General features: G+C 43.2%; 1 protein-coding gene and 1 pseudogene across 2 annotated transcripts in view; one reads left to right on the top strand and one right to left on the bottom strand.

Annotated features, from left to right (window-relative positions):
- Positions 1 to 361: 361 nt before the first annotated feature.
- Positions 362 to 12,728, top strand: part of Ntf-2 (nuclear transport factor-2) — a 39,263-nt gene continuing 26,896 nt past the window's right edge. Inside the window, exon 1 of one of the 2 annotated variants that reach the window (XR_011046860.1) lies at positions 362 to 616. Coding sequence is in view for 1 of the 2 variants with exons in the window: in XM_068389871.1 (XP_068245972.1) it covers positions 506 to 616 (111 nt within the window). In the remaining variant the exon portion in view is untranslated. The remainder of the gene's footprint in view (positions 617 to 12,728) is intronic. The other variant, XM_068389871.1, reaches the window with a different exon arrangement.
- LOC137655898 (uncharacterized) lies at positions 2,036 to 3,251 on the bottom strand (annotated as a pseudogene).

Raw genomic sequence — 12,728 nt, forward strand, 5'->3', positions numbered from 1 at the left:
AATATGACTAGGTAAAATATTATACGATGTTGGATTATATTTATAATGAAAATATTTGTTTATTACATCTATAAAGTTATCTTTGCTATATATTAAACAAAAGTTGACTAAAATCTCTGTATATAACCAAACTTTAATGAAAATCACAATGAACGCTTCAAAGCATAATGTTACATCAGTTGATACGATAAAATACTTCTCTATGTTGAATTATATTTGAAAGTATAGGAATTTTATTATTATTTTGTAGAGTTATTTTTTACTGAGAAATAACAAAAACTTACCAAACTTGCAGGAAACTCCCAGAATAAACGCTACGAAATCATGCGTTACAGCAGTAAAATGAGCCCAGATACCCTGTGTCGTGCGCATGCGCAGTCCATTCAAAACACTGCCCCGTGTGAACCAAGACGTTCCTTACTACACTGTTGTTCGTGTGGACAACTTTCCTCCAATTACTGTAACCACCTGTACATAAGGCCAGGGTGGCCTCCGGTCCTTCAGCATGAATCTGAATCCCCAATATCAACAAATCGGCGAGAGCTTCATCAAAGAATACTATGCCGTCTTTGATGCCGACAGGGAGAGCAGAGAGAAACTGGCCAATTTTTATCACGTGAGATGAATAGATTTTTATTTATTCTTTTAAGTTCATGCTTATTTGTTTGGTATCAGAATAACATTAACATAGCATCACGGGTGTTTTGCGCATATACTATGTTTTCAGACCAGTTACAGATGCGTGGATGCATCCTAATTTATACTAGCCAGGGTAACTTTCGGAAGTTTTCAGAAATTTTTAATTTGAATAGAGTTACGCGGGTAAAATTATAGAATATTACAGTAATTGATTTGGTGGAATAATTCATCATCTATAAAGGTTTTCTAGCTTTTTGAACAAATTTTGGTAAAGTTTTACTGTATTACAGATTCTCATTTTGAACAGAAAATATATGATTTCCAGTAGTAAATAACGTGATTTGACCTGTATTTCAACCGCAAACTAACAGAACAACCAATTCGACTAACTTTAAGTTGCCGAACTGGTTGCTGTTATTACGGATGAATTAAAGGTGAAAACTGGTTAAATCACGTTATTTTCTACAGGAAAACATATATTTTTAAACATCTGACTTAGCTGGTGGATATATATATATATAGCTTCCGTCTGACGTCACGGTAGAAATTCAAAACTCGCAGCAATTGCAGATTGGGTAGCTAGGTGTACTACTAGCGCCACCACTCGCCAGGTAACTGGAACCATTCCAGGAGTCCTCAGATCTTCTCTGCCGCCATTGCTGGCGACATCATTGGAACATTCGCTCGTTATAACCTTCCGATTTTTGCAGTATCTTTGGTGAAGTACTTTTTATTTTTTTTATTTTTGGTTAATTGGCTTGGTAGTTTATGGGGACAGGCCTTTGACCGGCCTCAAATCGAGTAAAAAAAGTCCTAAATCGGCTAATTTTCACGGGAATGGTCACGGAATGAAATAATATCAAATAAACTAGTTTTGTAAATGCTTGTCCCAACAATCTACATACTAGGACAACTCTGGTCATGGATGTCGGAAACGTGCGAGAAAAAATGTCCGAAATCTGCTCCTTTTCACGGGAATGATCACGGAATGAAATATTAAAATCACTAGTTTTGTGAATGCTCGTCCCAACAATCTACATACTAGCACCACTTTGGTCATGGATGTCGGAAACGTGCGAGAAAAATGGACATCTAACCCAAAATTCCCCTCCTAACCTGACCTACAAGCTGCGTCCTTACCTTCCTCGTGAACTAACAGGGGGGGTGGGGTGGCGGCTAACGCCCCCCTGCGACCCCCCAAACACTGTCACTAACATAACAAACCCCACGAACCCAACTTAACCAAACCTAGTAGTTCCCAGGTCACTACCCCTACCCGAGGGCAGGCCCCGGACCCCCTTCGTAAGTCTCTCTTCTACACAAAAAAAGGTTTGGGTAGCACTCAAAATTATATCTTAACCACATTGTCATAATAAAAAATTTACTCAGGCTTACCTTAATATTCGATGTTGCTAAAACCAAAATCCTCGGGTTCTTGGGCCTTCAACCTCTTCCGGGGTGGAGGATTAGGAGGAGGACTTGAATTTTCGCGACTAGTGGAAGGTCGGGCATTGTTAGCTGAAGAACGGCTGCTGGATGGCTGAACGTTAGAAGCATTAGCGGGAGGACGGATTGTGGAGGGAGGAGATTCAGGAATCGGCAAGAAGAGAGGCCTGGCTATGAGCGGGTAAACGCACTTGATGAGCTGTAAAAATGCCCTGAGCGGACATACGGACTTCTCTATATATCGCTTCCTGATACAGTACTCCGCGAAATAGCTTTCGTACAACGTTTTCTGGGTACCGAATCTTGGTAGCAAGCTCGTTTTGAGAACCCGCCATTGCGATTCTATAGTGTTCGTATGTACGGTCGGGTCATTAGGATCACTGAAGTTGACACTGGTTTACTGTAAAATGTTTAAAATCGTGGTCTTTGACTTGGGCGTATCCTTTCCAGCAATCGGAAATTATAGTGGTCCCGGGAAGAACGTGCTCTTTGAGCGCTGATATCAATGTTTCCGCGTTACGTTTCTTAACCACTCTGAAAAAGGTCTCGCGTTTTTCCCGGTCAATGCCCCCAAAGACCCAAGTTCCTTCGACTCTTTGCCCGATGTTATACTTCCTCTTGCCGAACTTGCTCTCGTCCACTTCCACAATGTGCCCTGGTCCGCCAATTTTCTTATTGTCCAAAATCAACACTTGTTCACACACTTCTCGGCAAAAGTTGTACCAGTCAACGAGAGTGTGAGAAGCAAGCAGTTCGCTCTTCACGTCAACACATTCTTGAGGCCAACGATGAACCCAACAACATGTGAGGAGAATGACCTCACGTTCTTCGAGGTGTGAGCGCTCAAAGAATGATCCATGCCGCATTGTGAACTTTCGGCGACACTGGCGGTTCCTACGCCTCCAAAAAAACCTGTATTGCCCATTGTGCACATTGCGGCCATCACGCATGAGGGCAACATCCCCAATTTGACACTTTTCACATGGACCCCTAAAATCCCCTAAGAGGCCTTCTCGAAGTAAATAATGAAAGAATTCGGGGGTAACTTGAGTAAAATCACGCAGGTGTATATACCTTAGAGTCTTAATTGAATCAATTTGATCAATATGGGAGATAAACTCAACAACATCGCTCAAAGAGAAACTGTACGAAACACGTCTATCCATCACAGCGGTTAGAGTTGGAAAGGGTCGACTCCAGGTCAATCTCGGGTCATGTGGGGGGGGAGATTAAAAATTTGAAATCACGCGGCCAACGAAAGGGTTAGTTCGGTTGCTTTGTTTGACACTGGCTTTATCTACTGAAATATCTTAACTAGATGTTGGCTAACCTAACCTTTGTTTGTATATAAAACAAATTAGTGTTCGGCATAATTTCGGGACGTGTCCCAACGAAATAACAATCTTAACAAGAGGTTAAAAATGAAGATTGTTGGAATTAGTGAAAACATAAGTCCGAACATCGAAAACTGTTCATGCTTGCGCGACCAGCTGATAGGCGAAACGAGCCCCGCCAAACGGGTGTAATTATAATCAGGCAGGAAACAATGCTTGCGGGAAGTTTTACGATCGAGTAAGTTGGCCGTGGCTTCAGCGGACGACGCATTGTAACAACCTTTCTCTAACCTAACATTTCATGATAATTATCCTAGCAGTATCAAATGTCGCTATAAATGACGTGTCCCTAAAAACTACAAACTTAACAAAGGGGTAAATACTGTAGATTGACGGGACAGTATTAAATTGTAAAACCGAACGTTTCTTAGACTGGGATGACATGGGCTCTATCTATCGGGAAAGTTGGAAACTAAGCAGGAGCTACCTGTGACTTGCGTTCGGACTGTGCTGAACTTAGAAAATATTGCTGTGGTAAAGGTAAATTATGATATTATTCAAAATGATAAAATAACATCATATGGTATGTTGGATCATTGTAAAGAACATCTTCCCCATAATGAAAAACAATTTGGCTAGTAATAAGAAAGATATCGCCCTGTCCCCAAAAACTACAGACACCCCCTGGAACCATTCCAGGAGTCCTCAGATCTTCTCTACCGCCATTGCTGGCGACATCATTGAAACATTCGCTCGTTATAACCTTCGAATTTTGCAGTATCTTTGGTGAAATCCTTTTTTTTTTTTTTTTTGGTTAATTGGCTTTCGCTTGATTGGATTTACTTACGGGTTCTCTTGAACCTCTTTTGATTTTAATTATTTTGACCTTTGCTTGTTGATATCTCTCTTGAATTTTCCAAAATGGCTGACCCTTCCCCAGTTTATAGAAAGTGTGTGAAAGGCTGTAAAACCCGCCTTCCTAAGGCCTCTAACGATCCCCACTCTATTTGTACTAAATGTAGAGGTAAAAATTGTCAATTAGGGGGATCGATGTGATGAATGTGTCTTGTTATCTGAGAGTGAGTGGCTGGATTTCGATCGGTACACTCGTAAGTTAGAGAGAGATAGAGTCAGACGAAGTTCTTCTCGATCTAGAGAATTTTCCTCTCCCCGTGTCCCTGAACGTATTCCTTCCCCTGTAGTGGTAGTTCATGAACCTCCTACTGTTACCGCTGAGCCTTCACTTAAGGATATGATGAGTGCTATTCAAGCCCTTGGTGTTAGGGTTGAGTCGCTTGTTACGGACAGGAACCAACTTATGTCCGATGTGAATACAGTATGCTTAAAAGTGCCAGTGTTAGTGCCAAAAGTGCGGGGAATGTGTTCAGTGATGTGGAGGGTGCGTCTGCTCGTACCTGTCGTTCCTAGCCTAAGACCTCTTCCAAGCTCCCCAACCCCTGGGAGAAGGAATGTTGATCGGCGAAAGGGAACCGCACGAGCAGACGTCCCCTTGAGCGTTTCTGTTGACGTTTCACGAAACGCTCGCCCTCACCTTGGGAAAGGTGAGGTTAAGTTTACCTCATCTTCAGGTGACGCTTTGGTCAGTAAAGAATATAATCGCAACTGGCGTCAAGTTTCCAGACCTCTCGAGGAAAATTATCTCAATAGATCAGAGTCGTTTATCGCTTCAAATGCCTGGCTGTAGTCATTGGAGCAGTCCAGAGCGATTGCCTTCTTCTGAAGAAGGTTCTCCTGCCAAACGCCCTCTTAGAACGTCTGGTTCGAACAAGCTTCTAGCGATTGCTATGCAAGTTCCTGGATCTGTTGTTTCGTCGACTGGACGTTCCAGGCGTGACGTGAGCGGGGAAGAAGGCGAATTGATCGCTGACGTTTCGGGCTGAACTTTGTCACAAGTTGAGCCTGTTATAGGACATGCAGCTTAAGCTGTCTTCAATTATGCAGTCATATCGATGAGTTCCTGAGCGTCATGAAGCTTCACAACCTGAGCGTCGTAACTCGGTTACGCTTGAGCTTAAACGTCAAGCTTCCAGGCGTGAAGCTGAACGTCAAGCGGACGTGTTAACTGATAATGATGTTCACCATGACTAGAGACTTATTGCTCCCCAGTGCCAGATCTCGAAGCAGTCCACATAGGTGCTTTCCTGTTAGATTAGACCAATCTGGACGTGTACACTTTTCCACCGTTCAAGATCCTTTACAAAGTGTTACAAAAGTTTGTGTCACACGAAGGGACCAGAATGACTCTAGTGGCCCCCTTTTGGCCCTCAAGAGAATGGTTCACAGAAGCCTTCCATTAAGAGTAGATTTACTCAAACAACCCCACTTGGAAAGGTACCATCAAAGTCTCCAAAATCTTCAGCTAACTGCCTTCAGACTATCGAAAAACTCACAAGAGCTAGAGGTTTTTCGAAGGAGGCAGCTAGGGCTATTGCAAAAGCAAGAAGGACTTCGACCATCAGGGTTTATCAATCCAAGTGGGAGGTTTATAGAGAATGGTGTAGAGTCAATTCTGTTTCCTCATCCAGTACCTCTGTAGCTCAGATTGCTGACTTCCTGTTATACCTTCGAAGAAAGCGCAATTTTTCATCCTCTACCATCAAGGGATACAGGAGTATGTTAACTACTGTATTCAGGCACAGAAACTTGGACCTTTCAAATGATTAAGACCTACAGGAACTTCTAAAATCTTTTGATACATCTAAGCAACGCCACCAGGATTCACCAGCTTGGAATCTGGATATCGTCCTGAAATTCCTTATGAGTAACAGGTTTGAGCCCTTGCATTCAATTTCCTTTAAGGACCTCACGATTAAGACTCTGTTTTTGGTTAATCTTGCAACAGCCAAAAGAGTTAGTGAAATCCATGCTTTTAGTAAAAACGTTGGTTTCCGAGATAACAAGGCTATCTGCTCATTGCAGTTAGGCTTTCTCGCCAAGAATGAACGCCCTTCTCATCCTTGGCCCAAGGATGTGGTTGGCGAGGAGTTGGAGAGAGTCCTATGCCCAGTAAGAGCTCTGAAGTTCTACCTGGATAGAACGAAAGAGTTGCGAGGGAAGTTGGAAGCTCTGTGGTGCTCGGTCAAGAAGCCCTCGTTACGTAAAGATGTCAAAGAATGCCCTTTCATTCTTCATCAGGGATCAGTCCTAGGACCGTTATTTTTCCTCGCCTATATCAATGATCTACCTCGATCAGTAGATAGGTTAAGCTCCATACTCTTTGCCGATGACACTACGCTTCATTTTAGACATAAAAATATCTACTCCCTCTGTGATACACTAACCAATGATTTAACTCGTAAAAAACTGGCTACTAGCAAATAAGTTAACCTTAAATGAAAGAAAGACATACTTCATTATCTTTTCTCTACGAAGAGTTCCTGTTAACATAAGGGTTGCTATAGGAAATCACACTCTGGATCAGAAGTCCAGTGGTAAATTTTTAGGGATAATTCTTGATAATAAACTAACTTTCTGTGAGCATGTAAATATGACAGTTAATAAAATTGCCAAAGTAATGGGTATCATATATAGATTAAAAGAGTATTTCCCCTTATATATTATAAAACAATTGTATCACTCGTTAGTATCTCCTCACCTAAATTACTGCAATACGGCGTGGGGGAGTAGTAGTAGAAATGTCTTGCAACCATTAATTGTAATTCAAAAAAGACTGGTAAGAATCATAAGCTCCGGTCTCTCTCGATATTGAAGCTGGAAGACAATTATAAGCTCTCCTTAATGAATATGATGTTCCAAACACTTATTTTGAACAAATTTCCAGATTTAAGACGAAAAATAATTCAGGAACAATCAGTTCATCCATACGGAACAAGAAACTCAAACTTAACTCTTCCTTTCATACGTATTAATAGATGCGAGCAATCCTATCTATACCAAGGTATTAAACTTTGGAATACTCTGCCCGCTTATCTAAAGGCACTGCTTAGCGTTCGGTCTTTTAAGAAATCATATACAAATCTCCTGTTATCTGGGTATTAAGCTTTATTAATAAATATTTATACTTGCCTACCTAACCACATCGCAAGTATGTTTCATTGTTTAGAATATTTTTTTTATTTGTAAAACTAGTTCTTTTACTGAGTTTTTTGCTTAATATCTACAATTTTTTCAATGTATATACCATTAGCTTTCATATACCATCTTTCCTTATCATATGAATATGCATTTCCATTTGTTTTTAGGCTAAGATTCTCATTTATATGTATCTATTTGTATACATATGATTATGTATATGTATGCGTACATTTTGTATATCTATATCCATATTTACTTTATTTTTTATTTTTACTTAATTGATGATATTATCTTGTTGTATTATTGCCCGAAGAGCTCTGCTCCACATGGGCTTGGACTGAGTCTTTTTTTCTTTTTGTAAATCTTTGAATGTAAATATCTTTTGTCCAATAAACATTATTATTATTATTATTATTATTATTATTATTATTATTAATAAGAGAGGCTCATGCACATTGCAGTGAGACAGACCTTAGACTTTTAAAGGTCAAGACGCACGTAGTTTGAGCTGTAGCAACATCAGTGGCCTTCAAACAGAATAGATCGTTGCAGAGCATTATGGACACAACCTTTTGGAGGAGTAAATCTGTGTTCGCTTCACACTATTTGAAAAGTGTCCAGACTCGTTATGAGGATTGCTGCCCTCTGGGACCATTCGTAGCAGTGAGTGCAATAGTGGGGGAAGGATCCACCACTACATTCCCATACAGTAATCCTAATACCCTTTTCTTCTCTTGGAACTTTTATTTGTTTTTTATGGTTGTTTGTGGAGATTGCGACAGTCTTTCACAATCTTTGATTTTAGTCAGGTCAATTTTGTTCCTTGAGAGTTCCCGGAACTGGTTTTTGGAGGAGGTTCTGTCACATAGAGGTATATACACCGGTTTGACAGCTCCTAGAGGTCTTCAGCCCCCTGGGAGGATCGCTGGATCTCATAAGGAAACCGGACATAATGAGGCAGAGAATCATTGAAGTCAGCTTCCTTATCAGGTACGAACCCTTAAGCTTGTTTTATTAACTCTTAAGCAGAATTCCAACTATATTGGCTGTCTCTAACCCTCCACCAAAGCTGTTAATCAGCTATACTGTATATATAACTAGCGGGTAAGTTATATGTTTAAAAATGATATTTTCATTATAAGATTAATTTTTAAACATACATACCCGGTAGTTATATATAATTCAATTCCCACCCTCCTCCCCTCTAGAGACTAGAGGCATGGAAGATCTGAGGAATCATGGAATGGTTCCAGGTACCTCACTGGAGGGCGTGTAGGTGGTACACCTGGCTATCCAATCGGCGATTGGCGCGAGTTTTGAATTTTCTGCCGTGACGTCAGGGACGTAAGCTATGTATATAACTACCGGGTAAGTATGTTCAAAAATTTATTTTATAATGAAAATATCATATTACTAGCCAAGATGCTATAAGCCCAAGGGCTCCAATAGGGAAAAATAGCCCTGTGAGGAAAGGAAATAAATAAATGAGAATAAATTAACAATAAATCATTCTAAAAACAGTAACAACATCAAAACAAGTATGTCCTATATAAACTATTAACAACGTCAAAAACAGATATGTCACATATAAACTGTAAAAAGACTCATGTCAGCCTGGTTAACATAAAAACATTTGCTCCAACTTTGAACTTTTGAAGTTCTACTGATTCAACTACCCGATTAGGAAGGTCATTCCATAACTTAGTAACAGCTGGAATAAAACTTCTAGAATACTGTGTAGTATTGAGCCTCATGATGGAGAAGGCCTGGCTATTAGAATTAACTGTCTGCCTAGTATTACGAACAGGATAGAATTGTCCTGGGAGATCTGAATGTAAAGGATGGTCAGAGTTATGAAAAATCTTATGCAACATGCATAATGAATTAATTGAATGACGGTGCTAAAGATTAATATCTAGATCAGGAAAAAGAAATTTAATAGACCGTAAGTTTCTGTCCAACAAGTTAAGATGAGAATCAGCAGCTAAACACCAGACAGGAGAACAGTACTCAAAACAAGGTGTGGCCCCTCGCAACATCCAGGGTCCTAGAAATACGTTGCACCTCGACCTGATTGGTGGAGCAAAATTGTCTTCTTTTAAATATGTAACTTCCCTGGTAGTTACATATATATAGCTTAAATCTCGCGTTTCGACGCTGCATGACAGAAAATTCAAATTCGTGGCGATCGCCGCCATGACAGTAGGTGGTCATAGATGAGCGCCATCTCTCATAGGTTATCAGAACCATTCCCAACATTCTTCAGAAATTCTCTTTGTTCCGTAACTGAAATACAAGCCACGTTATTTACATGAGGTAATTACTTCGGCGTAGCTGAAATGACGAGCCATAAGAATTTTAACGAGAGAGTACTACCCCTCCGCTAGTTAGTGGGGGGGGGGGTAGGGAGGGGTAGCTTGCTACCCCTCCCCCCTCACACACAGTGAGTACTTCACTTTACTTTTGGCTCGGAGAGACGACTGACCTGTCTGCGCTCTCCTCCGTTTTTGACTGCCATAATCTGTTTTGCTTTTTCTTTCAGTGCGTGTTTGAAGTTGACCTCTATTCTTTCATCATGTGTACGTGCCCTGGACAAGCCGGCCGCCCTTGTGGTACCTTTATGTCGGCTTTGGACACCGATTCTCACTCCTTATGCCCTCAGTGTAGGGGCCAACGGTGTGATAGGTCTAACGTATGTATCGAGTGTAGGGAGTGGTCTACCTCCCAGTGGGAGAGGTTTGCCCGGCGACGCAAGAAGAAGGCTAAAAGGGATATTTCTCCTTCAGAGGCTCCTTTGAAGAGAGAAAATCCCAAGACTTCTTCTTCTGTAGCCCTTTCCTCCTCCGAAGCTCCCACTCGAGCGGTCTCTCCCGAGAAGCCGGCGAGTGGTAGCGTAGACCGTATTGCTGTTGACCGATCCCGGGGTGCGGGAGAGGTAGTTGCCTCCCATAGCGAGGCAGCTGCTCCTCCTCCCCCGGAGGAGGATTTAAATATTGATTTTCCTGTTAATGATAATGATTTATTACAGCTTTGGGCTTCCTTGGGGCTTCAGGGTTTGCCCTCCAGGGAAGCCCTGTTTGACATGATCAAACTGGGTGCGGCTGTTAAACAATCGCCGACGACAGCAGAGATAGATCCTCTGTCGGTCGTTGACGTTGTTGTGACGGAGGTATCGAGTGGTTCTGCTAAAACTCCTGTGCCTGTTGTTGCTGAGGTAGCTGAAGGCTTAGGTTCCCCCTCCGAACATCCTTCGAGGGAGGAACTAAGTCCTCGGTCTCTTCTGCTGGTGACCCCCCCCCCCGGGGGGGGGGAGTTCATTAACAGAGACTCCTCTGCGGAGGCCCTACGAAGGTCAGAGTTCTGATCCAACGGCCCCTCGTGGGCGTATAAGGCGGAAGGCTCGCCCTCCCCTTCGCCGTAGAGGCCTTCCTTCTCCTCACAAGGGAGTTAGGAGGCGCCTCTTCGGCTCGTCATCCCCGCAGTCCTCTGCGGAGGAGAAGACTCACCGATCACCGTTCCTGCCAGCTACCACCTTAGACCTCTCCAGGGATCGTTCGTGATCCCCGTCGGAAGATGGTCGTCCTTCGGGACTTTGTATCCAGTCACCCTCCAGACATGCTGTCCTGCCATCTCCTTTCAAGGAGGATGCGCGCCACGAGCCTTCTAAACCTATCATTGCGCAGGCACCGGTCCCTTTGGGGCAAAGGGGCAATGAGCGCAAAACTGCGCATCATACCCTTGCGCGCCAGGTTATACCTGCGCGCCCTCCTGCTGTTGCCGCTGACCCTGATTTAGCTCCGCGGCGCTCACCTGCGCGCGTGCACGAAAATGTTCCAGTTAAACGCCAGGGTTCCCCTGCGCGCCCACAACCATCGGCGCGCCTGCGTCCATCAGCTGTTCCTGAGATAGCGCTCCCGCGCCCACCTGTGCACACACGCTCGCCTGCGCCCACGCGCACAGGCGCTCACAGGTGTCTCAAGACGACAAATGCGCGGTCCAAGAGGCACCTAAGTTAGCGCACAGGCGCTCACAGGTGTCTCTAGACCCCCAACACTTATACTACTAAGAGTGATGCGCGCCAACCTCGCCGCCCTGTTCAAATTATAGCGCAACCGCGCACGCCAACGCACCAGCGCGCTTCTACATCACAGCGCGCAGTCCAGGATGTTCCCAAGATAGCGCACGGGCGCTCACGGGTTCCCCTGGACTCTGCTAACAGCGTGCAATATAAAAACTGCGCACAATGTTCCAGTAGCGCGCGAGGTTCCAGCTGCGTGCCCAGTTCCCCATCCCAACAGCGCACACCTACATGGCCAGTTCCTGCTGCGCGTCCTGCACACCCATCGCAACAACGCACACCTGTGCGCCCACGATCCCCTGTTCGCCCGGCTATCTCACGATCGCCTAAGGCAGCTGCACAACCTTCACACCTCTCGCCTGCGCGCCAACGCGTGAAATCGCCCTCGCGCTATCGCCAGGCGGCGCAATCGCGCCCACGCCCGGTCGTTACAGACATGCACCAGCATGCTACCGCGCACTCGCGCTGATCAGTAGCCCATCAGCCTTCAGAAATTCTCTGTCGTTGATCGAGTCAACACCTCGGGAATTTGTTTCGTGGATATATTTTATTCTACAATTTGGTGAAGTACCTTTTGTCTGATTATTGTTAATGACTTTCGCTACCTTTCAACTATCAAAGATATTGTATAGGGTAGTTTTTTTTTGCTGGTCCAACTTGGACAGTTTAATTTAACTTGTTTTTCAAGATGGCTCTTCTGTTGTTAAACTTTGTGTGTAGGGCTAGACCGGCTTTCGAGCTGCTCTTACTTCCCGCACTGTAATTAGTAGGGAGCATGTATGTATTTGTTTTCTTTCTATGAGGGATCAAAGATTTTTTCCCCCTACTTTATTAACGAACAACTCTTAAAGTTATAATGGAAGGAAAAACATTTCTACATTAAAGCATTGTGTTGTCACTATTTTGTGACGTAACTCTTAGCAGAGCAGACTCTGATTACCTTTAAATATACTTAACTGGTAGTTACATATATAAAAGGGCCCTCCCTCCTCCCCTCTGAAAACAGACATGGAATTTTTGAAGAATGTTGGGAATGGTTTTGATAACCTATAAGAGATGGCGCTCATGTATGACCACCTACTGTCATGGCGGCAATCGCCACGAATTTGAATTTTCTGTCATGCCACATCGAAACGTGAGATTTAAGCTATATATATGTAACTACCAGGTAAGTA

This window comes from Palaemon carinicauda, chromosome 16 (assembly GCF_036898095.1).
Source record: "Palaemon carinicauda isolate YSFRI2023 chromosome 16, ASM3689809v2, whole genome shotgun sequence".
Lineage (NCBI taxonomy): Eukaryota > Metazoa > Arthropoda > Malacostraca > Decapoda > Palaemonidae > Palaemon > Palaemon carinicauda.